Below are 24,911 nucleotides of genomic sequence, written 5' to 3' on the forward strand. Positions count from 1 at the left end.
TCAGAGAAATCTGCTTCTTTCTCAATTCACTTTTACAATCTGTCTTCAATGAACACAGATTTTTCAGCTGATCTGGGGGATGAATTAACAGTTGCAGCCCATAAAACTCTATGGAGAGAGAAGGGTTGGAGGGGGAACTAGCGAGAGACAGAGGCAGACTTCATCTGAAACAACAGAAATTTTGTAAAAAACGAAAATTTGTACAATTCACCTACATTGGAAACAAAAGTCAGGTTTATTTGTAGAAATGTTGTGACAAAGTACGTTTTGATTGCTAAGACACGCTCCAAAAGTAAAATAAAAGAAAACTAAATCAAAATTCTATGTATTTTAAAAGAGGGCAGCCGTACTGCTCTTTAAAAAGGTTATTCCATTTGCATAGCCATCTTCACAGGATAACAGCTGATCATCAGAAGTTTCAGGTGCTGGACTTTCATCAGTGATTAATAAAGGAGTTTTCCATAAGTGATAACCTCTTTAATCATAAGCGCACATGGGGCAGATTTTCTGGATTTTGAAGCTAAAAAAATCCACAGCAGCAAAGTTTTCACAAATCTCATTTACTCATAGCAGAAAAATATCAACATAAAATTTGGATTTTAAATCTGCAAAATGTCAATTTACCCTGTGGATGGGTTGTAAAATTGTTCCAAATTTTCTGCATTAAGTTCAAAGGGAAATTAGAACCCTAGTAGTCTGCAACAGTATACCTTCCTCCACTGATGCTTCAAAGGTTTCCTTGTCTGGATCCCCGCTGGTCACTGTATGTTCTTACATTTACAGATCCACGTGAAAAGTCTGTGTGTTATCCAATTTTGTATCAGACGGCACAGAGACCCATAGAGTTTAATGGCTGTAGTCACATATTCATGAAAATCAGAGATCCGAATGTGAGATCTGTTAGATTCTGATTTTGACTTACTTAATAGATCTGTGGACTGTCCGATAAAAATTTGGGCAACATACCGACACTTCATGTGGAAATGCGAGTGTAACATAAATCTTCTTCCTGTGATGTTACAAAAGGGGTTAAACATCACAGGAGGCCAGGTCGTACAGATATGCCAGGGGCGGTAAGAATTTTTATCCCTATTTGCAGCAGCAGATCCACTCACAAATGCTGCTTTGCTAAAACTAAGCTAAGCTTCCTTTCTAGTTCTACAATACAAAGAAACTAACGATAATAACATGTAACTTGTTAGAATTCTAACAGCATCTAGAAATCAAAACACAATATGGTAATAAATAGGTACTAAAGATAAAGTTACACAAAAAGTATTAAATGATGCCTCAGACAAACATTTCATCAACCAAGGAAGCGATATCTGCAAAAGGTAATATAGGAAACTTAAACACACATTTACATGGTAATAACCAGGAGTAATGGCAGCTGCTGTGTCTTTCAATTCTCCCGTGCAAAAGTTATCACAACCTATCCCATTGCATTAAAGATGGGCATATTATACATCAGTCAACCTGTTTAACCAAGAACATAGCATGGTAAGTTATCGTCAGGTGGGCAGTATGGGTAATGTCTATGTGGAAGGGAAAGAGTCACCACCGGTATGCTAATGTGTCATAATACTCAGGCCTGCCTCATAGCTAATAGGCTTTACTAGAAAGTTACATGACATCGTTTTTCTTAGCATATTAAAGAGGACCGTTCACTAATTTTTAAAAAGAAGGCCACGGTCACACGTTCAGTTTTTGGACAGTATTTCACACCAGTATTTATAAGCCAAATTCATAGAAACACGTCATCACTTCTGCATTTATCACCCACTCCTAGTTTTGGCTTACAAATACTGATGTAAAATACTGAACAAATACTGACTGTGTGAACGTGGCCTCAAACTAAGTCCTTCCTTTATTTGACACTAATCAACTGATTGTGGAACAATTTTTCTTCTGTATGACTTTGTCCCAAAGTTTTGTCCCCACTTCTGGAATAAAGATGCAAATTCTCTCTTAAACCAACTGGGCGGACACCACAAAACTTTCCTGGGGGCGTTTGCTTTTTCTCCTCTGATTTTGGCCAATCGAAATACAGCCCTGCCCACAGAGAAGTTCTGTGGTATTGGTCCAGTTGGTTGAAGACAATATTTAGTAAAGTGGGGCATAACTTTGGAACGGAGGGGAACAGAAGAAAATGAAAATCTGTCCCAGAATCAGTGGAAGATCGCCAATTGAAAAATATACTACATTTAAATTTAAAAAAAAAACAGCGAAAAGTCTCCTTTAAATGGTCATTTCTATCCCAGGTATTTATGCTGCTGAGCTACACTGTTTCCGTAACGCCCATAGAAGTGAATGGGAATTACAGAGACAACGTAGTTTAGTTGCTACAGAAAGTAACCAACATTACTTTACACCCATAAACAAAAAAACAATATAATTGTTATGCATCTTAGGACGTTGTATTGTATTCCAGAAAAAATCTGATTAATAGTGCCGATTGATATAGATAGGGATTACCTTGTCTGAATGCTGCTGACATTGAGGTGGACAGCAGAGTCTTTTATAATTGCTAGGAGAACACGGCCTTAAATTTGGCCATCAGGTATTTCTTTTGAACCCCGTTTTTACCCATAAACATGGATATTTCAAAGTTCAGAAGTATCAGAGAGGAACAAAGTATCAGAACGGTTTCACTCCAACTCGCCCAGTTCTTCTTTCCTGATGATGACATATATTTTGTAACTCTTCCTCCATAAGAAATAGACTGTTTGCCGATCCCAGTTTACACTATAACCATTAAAAACAACTGTCTTGGTTTCTCAGATTACTACAGCTTTCAGCAAAGCAGAGAGCAGGGAGCAAGCAGGCTTGGCAGTGCTAATGCTATGCTCTTTTTGTCCCTTATGCTCCCATATTAATCAGATTTTTTTAAAGAAGTATATCAGGTTTTGAGATTTTTTTTTGCATCTTCTATCATTAGTTGTCAGATACATTCCTGCCAATAGTGGAAGAATACAGCAATACAGCAAAGCATATGTTATACTATTGTGATAGGATATGCTATTGTAACATATCAATGAACATTCACAATATATTAAAGGGGTATGCCCATCTCCAAGATCCTATCCCAATATGCAGTAGGTGTAATAATAATAATAATAATAATATTAGCAAATACCTTCAATTAGAAATGCAGTATAGTTCTCCTGATTCGCTATGTTGCTTACCCCATGTGCAGGATATTGCATTAGCTTAGATATCCTTGGTTATGACCACTAACAATTAACTGTCACAATATGAGTGACCATATGTTGCACATGGGGTAAGCAACATAGCTAATCAGAAGAACTATACCACATTTCTAATTGGAGGTATTTGCTAATCCTACATATTGGGATAGGATCTTGGAGATGGAAATACCCCATTAACTCATTCTGCAACTTGAATAATTTTGATGGATTTTAAAATGTAGCATACAATAGAAAACGCTCACTAAAATCAGTAGAACTGTAATAAAACGAAACATGTATGTGTTAACGTATTCAGAATAAATAACCAGCGGCATTTCATGAATTCTTTCTTCCAATGGCCACTTCGGACCTCTGTCATTCTATAATATACAGACACACAAGCAAATCGGGTAATATTATGCAGTCGTCTCCATTTTGTTATATTCTCCTCCTGGTCTCACTGTCAGCTGCACAGATTCGTCTTCATTTGGGGTTCTCCTGAAACTAGCCTGCATCCGGAGCTTAAGTTCAGGATCTGGACAGAACAAGTATTCATAGATAAAACTGGCAAGAATGCTGCCCATCAATGGACCCACCCAGTAGATCTGTTGGGAAATCGAAATGCTTGTTAACAAAAAGACTTCATGGGTCAATTAATAATCCAGTTGACACATAATGAAATTCTATACAAAACTGCAGGATGTGCCAGTGGCTTGTCCATATGGACGGCTTGTTCTAGTCTATTGGAGATGAGACACAGAAGGAAAAACCAGTGTGGATGAACCACTGTACCTAGGTAAACAATGTAGGGGGCGCAGGCATTGTGGGGTCACCACAGTCCCATTGTACTGATCAGCAGAGGATAAAAAATTGGATACTTTAAGATTTTCCATCAAAATTATAGACCTGCAAAAGCCCAATCTACAAGCAGCGTGTATGAGACACTGGCTATGCAGTTTTTATCCTCTTACTATATTGCAGTCATCATATTATATAGCTCTGTGTACTTACAATTGCTCATTCTGCCTTTCTACCCAGCTAATTCTTCTCTTTTCTCTGCTCTATGTAGAAACAGGAAGTCTCTATTCCCTGCAGAATTCATTCCCCTCTTCAACGCCTGACCCAGCTGCTCCGTTTCTCACCTAGCCAAGGACTTTTGTAGTGACTTATGAGTCATACAGAAAAAAATGACCTCTGTTTCTACATAGAACTTAGAAGGATTCAGCTAGTCAGTTTTTAATCACGTGATGTCATAGACCTAATGGAAAGGAGAAGGATTAGCTGGGTAGAAAGGCAAAATGAGCAATTGTAAGTACACAGTGCTGTATGATATGATGACTGCAATGTATTAAGAGGATAAAAACTTTAATGGGAGGAGGAGTGCTTCTATAATTCTGAAATGCTGCTGAGAAAAACATAGTTTAAAGGGGTTGTTCAGCCTCAGACTACAATATTGCAGTCACTCTATGTGTGAATCCTCATGTAGCATGCACTGAGCGCCGTGAGGATATTCCTGTGCTGGCGCGTGACTGCAAGTATGTGATTCGCATTCATGCGGTCACAAGCCGACTAGATGGGTGCGGCATCACTCAATTCAAGTGTATGGCGCGAGGCCGAATGAATCTAGTCGGTATGTGGCTGGAAGTAAGCAAATCTTATGTTTGCTGTCCCGTGACTGCCCTCTGTCAGCACCAAAGAATCCTGACAGAGAGTGACTAGCACGCTGTGAAGATTCACAAGTCCGCAGTCACAGAGTGACTGCAGACTCACTTGCCAAACCTGGACAACCCCTTTAAGGCATTGATCAGTTATATTAAATAACTAATATACATTAATGGTATGAGAATCATGCTCCAAATAAATTTACATGACACATAGGTTAAAGGTGTTGTCCAGGAGTTAGATATTAATGACCTACTCACAGCATAGGTCATCAATATTAGTTCGAACTGACACACAGGACCAACACTGTTCTGCTGACTGAGGGTCCTGCAGCTGGCACAAGAAAACAGTGGGCAGGGCTGATTAATGGGGGAGTTTAATATCAGATCCATACACATCCATTATTAACTACCTGTCTGAAAAAGTGCCCATTAATATCTAAAACCTGAACAACTCATGTAAAGGTAATCTGTCAGCAGGTTTTTGTTTTGTAATCTGAGAGCAGGGCCATACTGACAATTGGGCAAGTCTGACAAATGCCAGATGGGCCAGTGCGGCGATGGGCAGCATTGATTGTGATACTGTTAACAATATGGCATTTGTAGGACACTGGTACTGTTAACACCTATATCAGAGCCAAGAGCCACCGACTCCGTGCTTTGTGACTTACTCTGGAAAAACATGTTACTTCTGGACTGCTGGGGGCTGGCGCCATGCAGATGATTGTGTCTGCAGTGGATGAGGAGCCTGGAGTAGGTTAGTATAAGGTTTTTTTTTTTTAATTTTGTGGGTTGTGGTAACCATCATACTAAATGAGAAGTGTGTGGGAACCATCATACTGTATGGGGGCCTGTGAGGGACCATTATACTATATAGGGGGCTGTGAGGGACCATCATACTATATGGGGGGCTGTGAGGGACCATCATGCTACATGGGGGGGCTGTGAGGGACCATCGTGCTAAATTGTGGGCTGTTGGGGGACCATCATACTGTATTAGGGGATGAGGACTAGTAACCATTATACTATATGTGGGCTGTGTGGGAACCATCATACTGTATAGGGGGCAGCAAGAGACCATAATACCAAATGGAGGCTGTGGAGTACCATCATACTGTATGGGAGCTCCGATGGAGCATCATTCTGTATAAGGGGCTGTAGGGGACCATAATTCTATATGGGAGGTTGCGAAGGACCATCATGCTTTATGGGGGCTGTTGGGGGATCATCATACTGTATTGAGTGCTGTGGGGGGACCATCATACTATATGGGGGTCTATTGGTCGACCATAATACAGTATGGGGTCTGTGGGGGACCATCATAATTTATGGGGTCTGTGGGGGTGATTCATGCTATGTGAAGGGCTGTTGGGAACCAATCATACTATATGGGAGGCTCTGTTGGCCATCTTACTATGTAGAGGCTGCAGAGCATCATACTTTGTGTGGGGTTTGTAGAGCCATCTTTCTGTGTGGGGGCATTTTGTGGTGGATTTATTAAAGGAGGCACAAGGGAATTATTATTATTATTATTATTATTAAATAAGCCATGGGGGCATTATTATTATAAGGCAGCACAAGGGGACACTATTTCTATTATTATGATACTGTATAACTACAGAGGCACAGGGATGCATTACCACTAAAAGGAAGTATAGAAAAGCTATAATTACTGTGTAGGGACACTGGGGGGCACAGTTATTGTGTGAAGCCCAGCAGGAGGATACTATGGGGTATTATTACTGTCTAGAGCACTGGTTATAGCACTATATTTTTTGTGTAGAGGTGGAAAATGTGGGGAGGGTCTTGGAAAAGCAGAAACCAAAGATATCTCTGTGTTACAATTTGCAGGGATAAGTTATGATTGGAAGAAGGTGTAATGGGGGTCTGGGCTGAATGGAAAAGAAAAGAGAAAATTAATGGCTACAATCAGTGCGCAGTGCACGTCACTGGTGAGAACCTGTATAGCATGCACATATATAGTCTACAGAGCACTGGTGCAAAACTGATGTTACTACTGCATGGTCACTGTATGATGGTAATATTACTATCAGTGATAGTACAGTGGTTGTGATTAATGAGCAGTATGGCGGTATTATAACTACTACTATAAATTCTTGTAACATTTGTTTATGGTCTGGTGGTATTCGTCTGTTATATTCCAATATTTTTGTTATTAAATCTTGTATAACTGTATTATAGGTAATATTGGCCTCTTGGTAAATCTTGATTTCCTCCAGACAGGGTAATATTAGTAATAAAGACCTGAATCTTGGGTCTTGGGAAGGGGACAGGGATAGTATGGGTCTGTATGCTTTCAAAAGCCAGGATTGAATTTCAGTCTCAGTCCATACCTGTCTCAGAGGATCATAACATAGGAGCCTAGACCTTGATTCCAACAATGTGTCACTTACTGGGCTGGGTTTTTCTGTTTCAATACAATCAGTGTTTTATCAGCAGGAGAGCATCACTAGAGGACAACTTGCCTCGTGCATCCTAGGGCAACCTCTTATTGGCATAATTTCTGCACCCAGTAAGCTAAGTGATACATCGCTAAAATCCGAGTTTCTGTCCCTACTTCGTGCTGCTGTCAGATTAAATAGCAAGAAACTGCTGACAATTGCCCTTTAATTTTTTTTTTACACTTTCAGGACTGTTAGCTGATAAACATGAAGATACAGTATGTTATGTTATCATATGTGTCATGTTCGAGATCTGTGTTCTGCTGCTGTGATACCGCAATTTCCTCCGGGATAAATAAAGTATATCTTATCTTATCTTATGTCATCTCACCCAATGATTATTCCACTTGCCAAACACAATACTGGTTGCGAGTGATCTGGCTGGGTTCATGCTGGCTCCAGTGTACGGAATCTGATGAAGACAATAGGATGAGCATAATGGATCTGTACATGAGGTTATTAAGTGAATCAGTATGTACAGTATTGATGTTCTTACTACAACCAAATAATCAACAAAACTCATTTTGAGCTGCTGCTTGTTCACGTCATAACACAATGATTTTTTTCCAGATAGTCTTTGTTAATTCCAATTTGCATATAGTTGAATTCAGAGTATGGTTCTGTTCATATCAGGCTATTGCCCATTATTTTACGTACATCAAGAAAAGCCTCCAATGTATCCCGCTATATATAAATACTGGAATACAGATTTTACCGTCCTCATGTTTTCTTGAATTTGGTTACAAAAAATTCCAATGTCTCATGAAAATAAATTGATACAGTATTGCACAATATTAGCAACCTTCCTCATTTTCCCCCACAGGCTGCTTCAAATTGCAACCATTGGGTGGCTACTCATATACACACAGGCCCCTATTCATCAAAGTCTTCACGCCAGAATTCTAACAGAAAAACACTTTGAAAAGTTGCAATTTTTTTTCACAATTCAAAGCTGCTCTAAAAATTGCAACATTTGGTGCTTTTACACCACACCACTCCGAAGTGGATGGAGATGAAGAGGACCCATGGCGGGACAGAGCATTGCAACCCCCGCCCCCTAAATTATTCAAAAGTCGTGGCGTATTGTTATGACCGAGCCTACACACTCACATGGATGACATACAAACTAGGAGAGACGAAACACCTACACTCAATGGGTCCCTGTTCAGACTAGGAAAGTCCTTGATCTAACCCTGATTTTTCCCTTCCTGACCACGGAAGTTGACACCATAAGTCTATGAAATGGCACCCCCACTCAGCGTTGACTGACCCTGAATGTCCTTAACTGCATCCTCACTATAGACAATGTTCAATGCCAAAGCAATAATAACTATAGAAAGAAATACACAGAAATTAGAGGATGAGGCACAGGCCTATGAACAAGTTCACATAGTCAGGGCCGGCATCAGCACCCGGCGCACCCGGGCAAGTGCCGGGGCCCTGAGCAGGCGAAGGGGCCCACTCGCCGTCGGGCACCCCGCCGTGCTATGGGACCCGTGAGCGGAGGAGGACAGAACCAAATAGGGAAGTGAGAAGCACCTGAATAGAAGTAAACCAAAGAAAAGAAAGAAAACACAAAAGAACCATCAGCAGTTGGATAGATACCACACAGGCAGTGCCTCAGTAGAAAGGGTCTTGGCCATGGTGGAGAGGGTGGAGTGTGATTGATTGAGTGTGTGGACAAGCGTCTTTTATACAGGTAACGAGTCCAAACAGGTGCAATTAATACAGGTAATGAGTGCAGCGTAGGAGGGCTTCTTAAAGAAAAACTAACAGGTCTATGAGAGCCAGAATTCTAGCTGGTTGTTTGGTGATCAAATACTTATTTCATGCAATAAAATTCTGTCTCTCACAGTTGAAGTGTACCTACGATAAATATTACAGACCTCTCCATTCTTTGTATGTGGGAAAAATTGCAAAATTAGCAGTGTATCAAATACTTATTTTCCCCACTGTATATTATGCCAGATGTGTTACTCCCGTGCATAACTGGAGTAACATTTCTCGCGAGGTGCACTCAGAACATTTGCCAATCTCATTAAGTGGGGTGCACCTCTTAATGAATTCAGTGTATTATATTACTGCATGCTTAATTAAGACTGGCATATGAAATGCCAGTATTAATGAAATGGGGACATAGAGTATACACTTCTCATGAAAGAGTATGGCAAAATCAGGTGTTTATTTAAGAGCTGAAAATCTTGCTTCACACATTTTGGGATAATCAAGAGAAAGATAAAGAAGGACACCTTTGTATGTCACCTATAGAGTTCCATTGTTAAAAAAGTAAAAAATTAAATATATCTATAGATATATATATATATACACAGCGGTGGCCAAAAGTATTGGCACCCCTGCAATTCTGTCAGATAAAACTCAGTTTCTTCCTGAAAATGATTGCAATCACAAATTCTTTGGTATTATTCTCTTCATTTAATTTGCTTGCAAGGAAAAAACACAAAAGAGAATGAAGCAAAAATCAAATCATTGATCATTTCACATAAAACTCCAAAAATGGGCCAGACAAAAGTATTGGCACCCTCAGCTTAATACTTGGTTGCACAACCTTTAGCCAAAATAACTGCGAACAACCGCTTCCGGTAACCATCAATGAGTTTCTTACAATGCTCTGCTGGAATTGTAGACCATTCTTCTTTGGCAAACTGCTCCAGGTCCCTGATATTTGAAGGGTGCCTTCTCCAAACTGCCATTTTGAGATCTCTCCACTGGTGTTCTATGGGATTCAGGTCTGGACTCATTGCTGGCCACCTTAGAAGTCTCCAGTGCTTTCTCTCAAACCATTTTATAGTGCTTTTGGAAGTGTGTTTTGGGTCGTTGTCCTGCTGGAAGACCCATGACCTCTGAGGGAGACCCAGCTTTCTCACACTGGGCCCTACATTATGCTGCAAAATTTGTTGGTAGTCTTCAGAATTCATAATGCCATGCACACTGTCAAGCAGTCCAGTGCCAGAGGCAGCAAAGCAACCCCAAAACATCAGGGAACCTCCGCCATGTTTGACTGTAGGGACCGTGTTCTTTTCTTTGAATGCCTCTTTTTTTTCCTGTACACTCTATATTGATGCTTTTTCCCAAAAAGCTCTACTTTTGTCTCATCTGACCAGAGAACATTCTTCCAAAACATTTTAGGCTTTCTCAGGTAAGTTTTGGCAAACTCCAGCCTGGCTTTTTTATGTCTCGGGGTAAGAAGTGGGGTCTTCCTGGGTATCCTACCATACAGTCCCTTTTCATTCAGATGCCGACGGATAGTACGGGTTGACACTGTTGTACCCTTGGACTGCAGGGCAGCTTGAACTTGTTTGGATGTTAGTCGAGGTTCTTTATCCACCATCCGCACAATCTTGCGTTGAAATCTCTCGTCAATTTTTCTTTTCCGTCCACATCTAGGGAGGTTATCCACAGTGCCATGGGCTTTAAACTTCTTGATGGCACTGCGCACGGAAGACACAGGAACATTCAGGTCTTTGGAGATGGACTTGTAGCCTTGAGATTGCTCATGCTTCCTCACAATTTGGTTTCTCAAGTCCTCAGACAGTTCTTTGGTCTTCTTTCTTTTCTCCATGCTCAATGTGGTACACAGAAGGACACAGGACAGAGGTTGAGTCAACTTTAATCCATGTTAACTGGCTGCAAGTGTGATTTAATTATTGCCAACACTTGTTAGGTGCCACGGGTAAGTTACAGGTGCTGTTAATTACACGAATTAGAGAAGCATCACATGATTTTTCAAACAGTGCCAATACTTTTGTCCACCCCCTTTTTTAGGTTTGGTGTGGAATTATATCCAATTTGGCTTTAGGACAATTCTTTTTGTTTTTTTTCATTGAAGACAAATTAAATGAAGATAATAATGCCAAAGAATTTGTGATTGAAATCATTTTCAGGAAGAAACTGAGTATTATCTGACAGAATTGCAGGGGTGCCAACACTTTTGGCCACCACTGTATATATATATATATATATATATATATATATATACACTGCTCAAAAAATAAAGGGAACACTCAAATAACACATCCTAGATCTGAATGAATGAAATATTCTCAATGAATACTGTGTTCTGTACAAAGTTGAATGTGCTGACAACAAAATCACACAAAAATCATCAATGGAAATCATATTTATTAACCAATGGAGGCCTGGATTTGGAGTCACCCCCAAAATTAAAGTGGAAAAACACACTACAGGCTGATCCAACTTTGAAGTAATGTCCTTAAAACAAGTCAAAATGAGACTCAGTATTGTGTGTGGCCTCCACGTGGCTGTATGACTTCCCTACAATGCCTGGGCATGCTCCTGATGAGGTTGCGGATGGTCTCCTGTGGGATCTCCTCCCAGATCTGAACTAAAGTATCCGCCAACTCCTGGACAGTCTGTGGTGCAACGTGACGTTGGTGGATGTAGCGAGACATGATGTCCCAGATGTGCTCAATCGGATTCAGGTCTGGGGAACGAGTGGCCAGTCCATAGATTCAATGTCTTCATCTTGGAACTGCTGACACACTCCAGCCACATGAGGTCTGGCATTGTCCTGCATTAGGAGGAACCCAGGGCCAACTGCACCAGCATATGGTCTCACAAGGGGTCTGAGGAGCTCATCTCGGTACCTAATGGCAGTCAGGCCACCTCTGGCGAGCACATGGAGTGCTGTGCTGCCCTCCAAAGGAATGCCACCCCACACCATTACTGACCCCTGCCAAATCGGTCATGCTGAAGGATGTTGCAGGCAGCAGATCGCTCTCCACGGCGTCTCCATATTCTGTCACGTCTGTCACATGTGCTCAGTGTGAACCTGCTTTCATCTGTGAAGAGCACAGGGCGCCAGTTGCGACTTTGCCAATCCTGGTGTTCTGTGGCAAATGCCAAGCATCCTGCAAAGTGTTGGGCTATGAGCACAACCCTCATCTGTGGACGTCGGGCCCTCATACCACCCTCATGGAGTCGGTTTCTAACCGTTTGTGCAGACACATGCACATTTGTGGCCTGCTGGAGGTCATTTTGCAGGGCTCTGGCAGTGCTCCTCCTTGCACAAAGGAGGAGGTAACGTTACTGCTGCCGGGTTGTTGCCCTCCTATGGCTCCCTCCACATCTCCTGGTATCTGCTCCCTGCTCTGGACACTGTGCTGACAGACACAGCTACCCTTCTTGCCACAGCTCGCACTGATGTGCCATTCTGGGTGAACTGCACTACTTGTGGGTAGTACAGTAGACACCGCCTCATGCTACTGTACCTCTAGGGGTGAGAGCAACGGCAAAATGAAAAAATGACCAAAACAACAGCCAAAAAGGATGAGAACAGAGAAATGGTCTGTGGTTACCACCTGCAGAACCACTCCTTTATAGGGGGTATCTTGCTAATTGCTGATCATTTCTACCAGTTGTCTGATCCATTTACACAACAGCAGGAGAAATTGATTCACAATCATTGTTGCTTCATAACTGGACAGGTAGATTTCACAGCAGTGTTATTGACTTGGAATTACACTGTGTTGTTTAAGTGTTCCCTTTATTTTTTTGAGCAGTGTATATATATATATATTGTAAGGTAGCGGTATTGATCATGTGGGGGGGTACTCACTTCAATGGGTCAATTAAAGCACACAAGCCACGTTTTCCAGTAAACTAAAGTCCAGCAGTTTATTACACGTCATAAACTGCTTATAACATAGTCCATATCAGTGGCTCGCAGGCATGTTACACATGTAATGTCCTAGAGCCTTTCCAGTGACAGATATGCCCTCTTGGCTTTAGATACAGACTTCAGCAAGGTACAACATCAATGTCCATATAAAGAACCATTTTTACCTTTGCCGGGTCTTAGCTGCTTCTCTCAGCTCTGTTCTGCCACAGCTGTGGCTTTAAGGCTCCCCAGCCGTGGTCTCCAAGCCACGTGCCTTCCAGGGCTACTGCATCCCAAACACAGGGATCTAGCCTCTTGCCTCACCAGGCCTCTCCAGGCCTCTCTCTTCCAGCCTCTCCAGGCCTCTCTCTTCCAGCCTCTCCAGGCTAATGGTGTCCCACACACAGGGATCAGACCTCATGCCTTTCACACCTGTTTCAAAACTACCAGGGTTTATATATCAGTCTGTGCACACAGGACCTGTGATGATGTCACAGTCACGTGATCAGTCACCTGAGGGGAGGTACATGGTCAGCCAGAACACACCCCCTGGACATTTTAGCAATGCAGCAAGGCGCTGCATTACAATATATATATATACACAACCAGTTGTGCTCAAAAGTTTACATACCCTGGCAGAATTTTTCCTTTATTGGCCTTGTTTCAGAGAATATGAATGATAACAAAAAACCTTTTTCTCCACTCATGGTTATTGGTTGGGTGAAGCCATTTATTGTCAAACTACTGTGTTTTCTCTTTTTAAATCTTAATGACAACCAAAAACATCCAAATAACCCTGATCAAAAGATCCCATACCCTGGTGATTTTGGCCTGATAACATACACAGAATTTGACACAAATGAGTTTGAATGGCTACTAAAGGTAACATCCTCACCTGTGACCTGTTTGCTTGTACTCAAGTTGTGTGCATAAAAGCTGAGTGAGTTTCTGGGATCCAGATAGACTCTTGCATCTTTCATCCAGCCACTGACCTTTCTGGATTGTTAGTCATGGGGAAAGCAAAAGAATTGTCAACGGATCTATGGGAAAATGTAGTTGAACTGTATAACACAGGAAAGGGATACAAAAAAATATCCAAGCAATTGATAATGCCAGTCAACAGCGTTCAAACTGTGATTAACAAATGGAAAATCAGGGGCTCTGTAAAAATCAAACTACGATTAGGTAGACCGAAAAAAATTTCAGCCACAACTGCCAGGAAAATTGTTCGGGATGCAAAGAAATACTCACAAATAACATCAGCTGAAATTCAGGACTCTCTGAAAACTATCGGTGTGGATGTTTCAAGATGCACAATAAGGAGGCACTTGAAGAAAAATGGGCTGCATGGTCGAGTCGCCAGAAGAAAGCCATTACTGCGCTAATGCCACACAGTATCTCACCTACAATACGCCAAACAGCACAGACACAAGCCTCAAAACTTCTGGAACAAGGTAATTTGGAGTGATGAGACCAAAATTGAACTTTTTGACCACAACCATAAATGTTACATTTGGAGAGAGGTCAACAAGGCCTATGATGAAAGGAACACCATTCCTACAGTAAAGCACGGAGGTGGATCGCTGATGTTTAGGGGATGTGTGAGCTACAAAGGCACAGGAAACTTGGTAAAAGAAGGAAAGATGAATGCAGCACGTTATCAGCAAATACTGGAGGCAAATTTGCACTCATCAGCCCGAAAGCTGCGCATTGGACGTACTTGGAAGTTCCAACATGACGACGATCCAAAACACAAGGCCAAGTCGATCTGTCATGGGCTACAGCAGAACAAAGTGAAGGTTCTGGAGTGGCCATCTCAGTCTCCTGACCTCAGTATCATTGAGCCACTCTGGGGAGATCTCAAGAGCGCAGTTCATGCTAGATAGCCCTGGAATTTACAGAAACTGGAGGCTTTTTGCCAAGAAGAATGGGCAGCTTTACCATCTGAGAAATTAAAGAACCTCATCCACAACTACCACAAAAGACTGTCATTGATGTTAGAGGGGGCAATACACGGTATTAAGAACTGGGGTATGTGAACTTTTGATCAGGGTCATTTGGATGTTTTTGGTTGTCATTAGTGATGAACGAGCACTAAAATGCTCGGGTGCTCGATGCTCGGGTCGAGCACATTGGAATACTCGGGTGCTCGACCCGAGCAACGAGCCCAATTTAAGTCTATGGGAAACTCGAGCATTTTTCAGGCGGCTCCCCCCGGCAGTCTGAGGTGCCTAAAAATTGCCCAAATCAATGGGAACAGTGCTAAAATGACATGGGGACTGCATGGGAACACCCTGGAAGCATTTCTGACTCCCAGGTCACTTCTGCTAACAACGTTGTCAGAGGTATTACGCAACTTTTACGGACTCACAATAAAACATACCAAAATGAAACCAAAATGGATTTTCCTGGGAAATATGTTAAGGAACATCCTTTCCAGGGTAATGATTTGTATATAAAGCAAAATAAATAACCAAAAACAAAAATGCTCCTCCACACCTTGGGCTTTGTTCACACGTAGCGTTTTTGATGCGTTTTTTCACTTTTTCATTGCTTTCAACCATGACAAATGCATTCACCAGGAAATGTCATTTTAACATTTTACAACCTTATCTGGCCATGTGGTGTGTGAGATATCATCAGACACATTCTGTGTCATTTATGAAGGAGGGACTCTTAAAAGTCACAAAGCCTATTTTTATAGGGCCATCAGGCGGCCTTTACTATTCTTAAAGGACCAGCAGTCGGCCCTCACTATTCTTAGAGAGCCATCAGCCGGCTATGTTTTATTGTTCCCATTACTAAAGAGTGGGTCTCCTATACTGTTATTGCGTATGCAGTGAGTGCCAGGGCTGCCGAAAATTTGGATACACCCCAATACCCCTTTGAAGAGACTTAGAGGAGGGCCTCCTGAAAATAGTGTTCCCATTATTAGGAAGTGGGTCTCCCATAGTGTTGACCTATGCAGTGAATGCAATGGTTGCCAAAAATTTGGAGGCACTTCAATGCCCCTTGGAAGAGACATGGAGGTAAGAAGGCCTCCTCAAAACAATGTTCCCATTATTAGGAAGTGGGTCTCCGATAGTGCTGGCCTATGCAGTGAATGCAAGGGTTGCCAAAAATTTGGAGGCACTCCAATGCCCTTTGGAAGAGACGTAGAGGGCCTCATGAAAAAATATTCCCATTATTAGGAAGTGGGTCTCCCATAGTGTTGACCTATGCAGTGAATGCTAGGGTTGCCAAAAATTTCTAGCCACTTCAATGTCCCTTGGAAGAGACATGGAGGTCAGAGGGCCTCCTCAAAACAATGTTCTCATTATTAGGAAGTGGGTCTCCGATAGTCCTGGCCTATGCAGTGAATGCAAGGGTTGCCAAAAATTTGGAGGCACTTCAATGCCCCTTGGAAGAGACATGGAGGTAAGAAGGCCTCCTCAAAACAATGTTCCCATTATTAGGAAGTGGGTCTCCGATAGTGCTGGCCTATGCAGTGAATGCAAGGGTTGCCAAAAATTTGGAGGCACTCCAATGCCCTTTGGAAGCGTAGAGGGCCTCATGAAAAAATGTTCCCATTATTAGGAAGTGGGTCTCCCTTAGTGTTGACCTATGCAGTGAATGCAAGGGTTGCCAAAAATTTTGGAGGCACTTCAATGCCCCTTGGAAGAGACATGGAGGTCAGAGGGCCTCCTCAAAACAATGTTCCCATTATTAGGAAGTGGGTCTCCCATAGTGCTGGCCTATGCAGTGAATGCAAGGGTTGCCAAAAATTTGGAGGCACTCCAATGCCCTTTGGAAGAGACGTAGAGGGCCTCATGAAAAAATGCTCTCATTATTAGGAAGTGGGTCTCCCATAGTGTTGACCTATGCAGTGAATGCAAGGGTTGCCAAAAATTTGGAGGCACTTCAATGCCCCTTGGAAGAGACATGGAGGTCAGAGGGCCTCCTCAAAAGCAATGTTTCCATTATTAGGAAGTGGGTCTCCCATAGTGCTGGCCTATGCAGTGAATGCAAGGGTTGCCAAAAATTTGGAGGCACTCCAATTCCCCTAGGTAGAGACGAGGAGGTCAGAGGGCCTCCTCAAAACAATGTTCCCATTATTAGGAAGTGGGTCTCCCATTGTGTTTGCCTATGCAGTGAATGCAAGGGCTGCCAAAAATTGGGAGGCACTCCAATGCCCCTTGGAAGAGACGTAGAGGGCCTCATGAAAAAATATTCCCATTATTAGGAAGTGGGTCTCCCATAGTGTTGACCTATGCAGTGAATGCAAGGGTTGCCAAAAATTTGTAGGCACTTCAATATCCCTTGGAAGAGACATGGAGGTCAGAGGGCCTCCTCAAAACAATCTTCCCATTATTAGAAAGTGGGTCTCCGATAGTGCTGGCCTATGCAGTGAATGCAAGGGTTGTCAAAAATTTGGAGGCACTCCAATGCCCCTTGGAAGAGACGTGGAGGTCAGAGGGCCTCCTCAAAACAATGTTCCCATTATTAGGAAGTGGGTCTTCCATTGTGTTTGCCTATGCAGTGAATGCAAGGGCTGCCAAAAATTTGGAGGCACTCCAATGCCCCTTGGAAGAGACGTAGAGGGCCTCATGAAAAAATATTCCCATTATTAGGAAGTGGGTCTCCCATAGTGTTGACCTATGCAGTGAATGCAAGGGTTGCCCAAAATTTGTAGGCACTTCAATGGCCCTTGGAAGAGACATGGAGGTCAGAGTGCCTCCTGAAAACAATATTCCCATTATTAGGAAGTGGGTCTCCGATAGCGCTGGCCTATGCAGGGAATGCAAGGGTTGTCAAAAATTTGGAGGCACTCCAATGCCCCTTGGAAGAGACGTGGAGGAGGGCCTCATAAAAAAATGTTCCCATTAGAAAGAAGCGGGCCTCCTATACTAAGTGTATGGGCTGACAAACATTTACCTCTGGGGGGTATACATGAACATACTGTATAAAAAATTTTCTTTACGGGCATCATAAACACCCTTTAAAAAAATTATGTGGTGTTGCATCACGGACCACAGTCACCCTGGTGATATGGTGGTGGAGGATGAGGAGAAGAAGGAGGACAAGAGCAAATAGCCAAAATCAGGAAGTGTATACCCATGTCTGGGTGTGAAAAGGTGCATGGGAATACACCTCCCAAGAAAAGACACTGGATTTGAGTTTATGTTACGCTGCTATCATTCGGTGGTGTTGAGAAGTCTGGCCCAATCCAGCCCTTGTTGATTTTTATAAGAGTCAGCCTGTCAGCATTTTCAATTGACAGGCGGATGCGCTTATCAGTTATAAGTCCACCAGCGGCACTCAAAACCCGCTCTGATAAAACGCTGGCGGCAGGGCAGGCCAGGACCTCCAAGGCATAGAGAGCCAGTTCATTCCACGTATCCAGCTTGGATACCCAATAATTATAAGGCACAGCGGAATCACGGAGGATGTTGGTACGGTCGGCAAGGTACTCCCTCAGCATCTTCCCAAACTTTGCACTCCTTGTGAGAGTACCCCACGTCTCAGGGCTTGTGCGATGGGAGGGGCTGAGAAAATTCTCCCAGAACTTTGACAGTGTTCCCCTGCCTCTGCTAGATTTAAGTTGCGTCTCTCTCGCCTGTACTCCTTGGTTGTCCAACGAAGTGTGCCCTCTGCCGCCAGCATTTTCAGATGGGAATTTATTTAATAGTTCCGCAACAAGGGCTTTCTGGTACTGCCCCATTTTTGTAGACCTGTCTGCCTCAGGAATAAGAGCTATAAAGTTCTCCTTGTAGTGTGGGTCTAGAAGTGTCACCAACCAGTAATGACTGTCACCCAAAATTTTGAGAACACGAGGGTCATGGGAAAGGCAGCGTAACATGAACTCTGCCATGCGTGCCAGACTACTAACAGGCAAGACTTCCGTGTCCTCACCAAGAGGATGACTGACCATGCTCTCCTCCTCCTCCTCCTCCTCTCTGTCCTCTGGCCATCCACGCTGAACAGATGGCATGACAGCTGTGCAGGTAGTACCGTCTATAGCGCATGAAACTAGCTCCTGTTCTTCCTCCTCCTCCTCTTCCTCTTCCTCATTGTCACCCAATTCACATTGGGATGAGATGAGGCTGGGCTGTGTGTAATCACCCTGTATGGTTCCTTGCTCCATCTCATTGTGCTCCACCTGCAATGCATCCTCTTTGAGCAGAGAGTGTTTCAGAACACAGAGAAGCGGGATGGTGCTGCTAATTATGGCGACATCGCCGCTCACCATCTTGGTGGAGTCCTCAAAGTTTTGGAGGATGGTACATATGTCTGACATCCATGTCTACTCCTGAGGTCTTATGCGTGGAGTCTGAACTGAATAGCGATGGCCTTGTTGATGCTGGTACTCAACAACTGCCCTCTTCTGCTCAGAAATCATTCCCAACATCTGCAGTGTAGAGCTCCAACGCGTGGGGACACCACACACCAGTCTGTGAGCCGGAAGCTGCAAACACCGCTGAAACACGGCAAGGGCGGCAGAAGCTGTAGGTGACTTTCTAAAATGGGCACACAGGCAGCGTACTTTAACAAGCAGATCCGGCAGCTCCGGGTAGGTTTTGAGAAACCGCTGAACCACGAGATTAAGCACATGGGCCACGCATGGTACGTGTGTGAGCTTCAGAGCCGCCACCAGGTTCCGGCCATTGTCACACACGACCATGCCTGGCTGTAGGTTCAGCGGTGTGAGCCACAGATGTGCCTGCTCTTTCAGAGCTGTCCACAACTCTTCAGCACTGTGCGGTTTGTCACCTAAGCATATTAGCTTCAGCACAGCCTGTTGCCGCTTGGCCAAGGCAGTGCTGCAGTGCTTTCAGCTTGTGACTGATGTGGTCATTTCGGAGATGGAGGCTGAAGACCGTAGGGGCAACCCTTATTGACCTAGGGCCCGCAATCCTTGGCATCGGGAGGACGTGTTCCGTCCCAAGGTCCGACTGGGTCCCGGCTTCCACTATGTTAACCCAGTGTGTCACAGCGAGATGTATCGTCCCTGCCCACAAGCACTTGTTCAAGTGTCCGTGGTTAGGTGGACTTTCCCGGTAACTGTGTTGTTGAGGACGCGGCTAATGTTTTGGGACACGTGCTTGTGTAATGCGGGGACGGCACACCGGGAGAAATAGTGACGGCTGGGGACCGAGTACTGAGGGACGGCCGCCGCCATCAGGTTGCAGAATGCTTCCGTCTCCACGAGCCTAAAAGGCAACATTTCGAGCGCAAGCAGTCGTGAAGTGTGAGAATTTAGTAGTGTAGCCTGTGGGGCGCTTGCGTTCCAAAGACTGGGGTATGGACAACTGAACTCTGCGCTGGGACAAGGACATGGATGTGCTTCCTGATGCTGCTACTTGAGAGTGTGCAACAACAGGTGCAGGGCAGGAGGCATCTTCGCATGCACCATGGACAGGGGATTGGCTTGCATGCACAACAGCGGAAGAAGCAATGGTGCCACCCGCAGACACTGTTCCTGGATCCTGGGGTTCGGCCCACATAATCGGGTGCTTTGCTGCCATGTGCCTGATCACGCTGGTGGTGGTCAGGCTGGTCATTTTGCCACCCCTGCTGATACTGGCCTGGCAGGTGGTGCAACTGGCCTTTTTGGGGTTATCGGCAGAGTGTTTAAAAAACAACCAGACTCGGGAAGACCTAACAGTTGTGCTGGCAACTTCCTTCGTGTTGGTGTTACGGGGAACGGTTGCCTGCCTTCTGTCTGCAGCCACCACACTGCTTCTTCCTGCCTATTGTGGTGCTCTGCCTCCCTCCCCCTGTGTGCTACTGTCCTCACTCTGCATGTCCTCCTGCCAGGTTGGGTCAGTTACTATATCATCCACTACCTCGTCTTCCACTTCCGCACCCTGGTCCTCCTCCTGACTTTCTGACAATTGTGTCTCATCATCGTTGACCTCTTGTGACACTTTCCCACGTTCGCCTTCGTGTGGCCGTGGCTGTTCAAATATTTGGGCATCGCTACATGCGATCTCCTCTTGCCCCGCTTCAAGTGGACCGGGCGAGAGACCTGAATCTATAAATGGAAAAGTGAACAGCTCTTCAGAGTGTCCAAGTGTGGGATCAGTTGTCTCTGGGTACTCGGCATGATGGGAGGAAGGAGGATCAGGGTGAGGAATATGCGGTCCAGACTCACGGCTACTGAGCCTTGACCGTGTGGAAGACAGGGTGGTGGTGGTGGTGGTGGCTAAGTGACTGGAAGCATTATCCGCTATCCAACCAATAACCTTTTGACACTGCTCTGGGTTCAATAGTGGTGTGCTGCTGTCCACTAGGAATTGGGAGAGGAAGGTCGGGCGAGAAGATGTGGGTGTTTGTTGTGGCACAATTTCAGCTTGCCGATGGCCTTGTCCTCTGCCTCTGCATGCACCATCAGCATCACGTCTAGTTCCCCGTCCCTTGCCACGTGCCTTGCCCATTTTAAATGGAGGACAATATCTTCCATGCTCACTACAAATTACTGAGTTTGGAGCGAACTTATATGTTATCCGTGTGACGGAGTAAACAGAGTTTTAAATACCTGGCCTGTAGGTAACTAGTTTGAACAGCAAACTGGTGTCAATTGCTTCACTGACATACTGAAACAAATTTTTAATGGAGGCTAGAAATGGCAGTATTTTCTGACAACATATATGTGATCCGTGTGAAGGAGAAAACACAATTTTAAATAGCTGGATTTCTAGCGCTGTAATATGGAAAGGACCTGGCTGTATTCTGCAGTGCTAACAAGCAAATGGCGCAGAAAAATTGTGTTCTCTGGATTGCTTTTTAAGCAAATAATGAGGATTAAGATCCAAAAAAAAGTATTCCTGGCCCCTGAGACCTGGGCCTTTGTCTAGAAATACCGAACAGCAGCAGAAGGTAGAATTGGAATGGAGCCTCTTGTGCTATATGCACTGCAGTCTGCTATATACCCTGCCTGCCTGCCTATATACCCTGCCTGTCTGATATCTCTGCAGATAGATTAGTCTTCAGAAGGACTGTTTGTTAAGATGGATATGTGTAATGTACATTTTTTCTCCCTACACTAACTAATACACAAGCAAATCTCTCCCTGACGCAGCAGCACCTCTCCCTACTCTGCCTGATTCCGGAGTGACTGTGACGAGCACAGCAGCGCCAGGTCTGATATAGACCTGATGACGCTGTGCGGCCAGCCAATCACTGTAATGCCACAACCACCATGGCTGCGGCATTACAATGAGTGGCAGGCAATCCCTGCATGTTGATTGGCACTCTAAAGAGCGCCAAACATGCAGGGAGGGGACCCGAGCATCCGCCCGAGCATTTCGCAAGTACTCGGTGAGCTCCAAGCTTCTCCAGTACTGAGATGCTCGGGCGAGCACCGGGCAGTAGCGAGCATGCTCGCTCATCACTAGTTGTGATTAAGATTTAAAAAGAGAAAACACAGTAGTTTGACAATAAATGGCTTCACCCAACCAATAACCATGAGTGGAGAAAAAGTTTTTTGTTATCATTCATATTCTCTGAAACAAGACCAAGAAAGGAAAAATTCTGCCGGGGTATGTAAACTTTTGAGCACAACTGTATATATATACACACAGTAGTGTTCAAAATAATAGCGGTCCAATATCACTAACCAGATGAATCACTGTTTTTGGTATACAATATATTACCACATGTAAAACAATTTACCAGTTGGTGCAGTAGATTTTAAGAAAACCAACAGACTCAGCACTCATGATCTGCATGTTTGTGAGTCTGTGTACAGTATTTGAATAATTAATTGAAAGGTGGTGTGTTCAAAATAATACCAGTGTGGAGTTCAATTAGTGAGGTCAATCATTCTGTGAAGAGACAGGTGTGAATCAGGTTGCACTTTTTCAAGGGTGAAGCCAGCACATGTTGTACATGCATTTCTCCTTGAAAGCCTGAGAAATATGGGTCGTTCGAGACATTGTTCAGAAGAACAGCGTACTTTGATTAAAAATTTGATTGGAGAGGGTAAAACGTATAAAAAAGTGCAGACAATGATAGGCTGTTCCGCTAAAATGATCTCCAATGCTTTAAAATGAAAAGCAAAACCAGAGAGACGTGGAAGAAAACGGATGACTACCATTCGAATGGATCGAAGAATAGCCAGAATGGGAAAGGCTCAACCAATGATCAAAGACAGTCTTAAGTTAATTGTGAGTACTGTGACAGTTAGAAGACGCCTGTGTGAGGCTAATCTCTTAGCAAGAAGTCCCCGCAAAGTCCCACTGTTAAAAAAAAGACGTGTACTGAAGCGGATACAATTTGCCAAAGAACACATCAACTGACCTAAAGAGAAATGAAGAAACATTTTGTAGACTAATGAAAGTAGAGTTGTTCTTTTTGGGTCCAAGGGCTGCAGACAGTTTGTCAGACGACCCCCAAACTCTGCATTCGAGCCACGGTACACTATGAAGACTGAAGCATGGTGGTGCAATCATCATGATATGGGCATGTTTCTCTTACTATGGTGCTGGACCTATTTACCAGATACCAGGGATCATTGACCAGTTTGCATATATTACAATACTTGAAGAGGGCATATTGCCTTACGCTGAAGAGGATATGCCCTTGAAATGGGTGTTTCAACAAGACAACGACCCTAAACACACCAATAAACGAGCAACATCTTGGTCCAAGTCCAACAAAATTGAGGTTATGCAGTGGCCAGTCCAATCCCCGGATCTTAATCCGATAGAACACTTGTGGGGTGATGTAGTCAAAGCATCCTGGGCTGGAATAACAGGTGACAGCTGCCAGAAGTTGGTTGACTCTATGCAACATAGATGTGAAGCAGTTCTAAAATACTGTGATTATACAACTAAATATTAGGTTAGTGATTCACAGGAATGCTAAATCCTCAAAAAAAGAGAATACATATTGTGAGTTTGTAAAGACAAATGCAGACACTGCTATTTTTTTAGAACAGCCCAATGTTCATTTTTGTTATTTTTTGTAAAGTAGTTAAAAATTATATACATTTCTCTTCATGTTTTGAGTTAGAAAACAGTGTGTAATATTCCCAACGCATGGAAATAAAAACTAGTAGAAAGATTTTGTGCTTAACTCATGTTTTTGAAAACACTGCTATTATTTTGAACTTGGTATATATTTTTTAATGTGTATAGTACTATGAAATAGCCCACTCTACTACACAAGTCTATACCATTTTTTGCTGTCTTACTGACATATATTGGCTGATGGAGTCGAAAAGGACACTCTGCTAGTATTATCTTTGCTTATACAGCTAAGGCCAAAAGTTTGGAGACTGACACAAATTTTGGTTTTCACACACTTTGCTGCTTCAGTGTTTTTACATCTTTTCGTCAGTTGTCTCTATGGTTACTGAAGTACAATTATAAGCGTTTCATTTTAAAACTTTTATTGGGAAATACATCAAGTTTAAAGAAAGACTCAATATTTACAGTGTTGATCCTTGTTTTTCAAGACGTCTACAATTCTCCCTGACATGCTGGATATCAGTTTCTGGGCCATTCCTGAGTGACGACAACCTATTCTTGTCTGATCAGTGTTTGGGACATCTGGAAGAATTGAGAATCTGTGGTCAATCCTCAATAAGAAGGGTGGCTAAACAAAAAACAGGAATTGTGATAAACTCCAAGCACTGATTAGACAAGAATAAGTTGTCAATGTCATCAGTCAGGATTTGGCCCAGAGGCTGATATCCAGCTGCCAAGGAAAAGTGCAGCGATCTTGAAAAATAAGGGTCAACCCTGTAATTATTGAGTGTTTGTACAAACTTCATGTATTTGTCAACAAAAGTTTAAAACTTATGAAATGCTGGTAATTGTACTTCAGTAACCATAGAAACATTTGACTAAAACGTCAAAAACACTTAAAGAAGTTGTGCACTACTTTAGATTACCCCCCCCAATGTATCCCCCCGGGGACCCCTAAGACTTTTTGTTAATACCTTCCGTTGCAGATAATGCCTGTGAGCGGCGCTATC

The 24,911-nt window shown here is 43.4% G+C and overlaps 1 protein-coding gene across 1 annotated transcript in view; it reads right to left on the reverse strand.

Moving 5' to 3' along the window:
• Positions 1-3,397: 3,397 nt before the first annotated feature.
• The window catches only part of LOC141264483 (aquaporin-4-like), a 38,627-nt gene continuing 17,113 nt past the window's right edge, over positions 3,398-24,911 (reverse strand). The window contains exons 3-4 of the mRNA XM_073676763.1: positions 7,643-7,723; positions 3,398-3,793 (exon numbers count right to left, since the gene is read on the reverse strand). Coding sequence (XP_073532864.1) covers positions 3,605-3,793; positions 7,643-7,723 — 270 coding nt within the window. The 3' untranslated portion in view covers positions 3,398-3,604. The remainder of the gene's footprint in view (positions 3,794-7,642; positions 7,724-24,911) is intronic.

Source organism: Phyllobates terribilis, unplaced genomic scaffold (genome assembly GCF_046119375.1).
Source record: "Phyllobates terribilis strain yellow unplaced genomic scaffold, ASM4611937v1 Scaffold_4__5_contigs__length_816908805, whole genome shotgun sequence".
Taxonomy (NCBI): Eukaryota; Metazoa; Chordata; class Amphibia; order Anura; family Dendrobatidae; genus Phyllobates; species Phyllobates terribilis.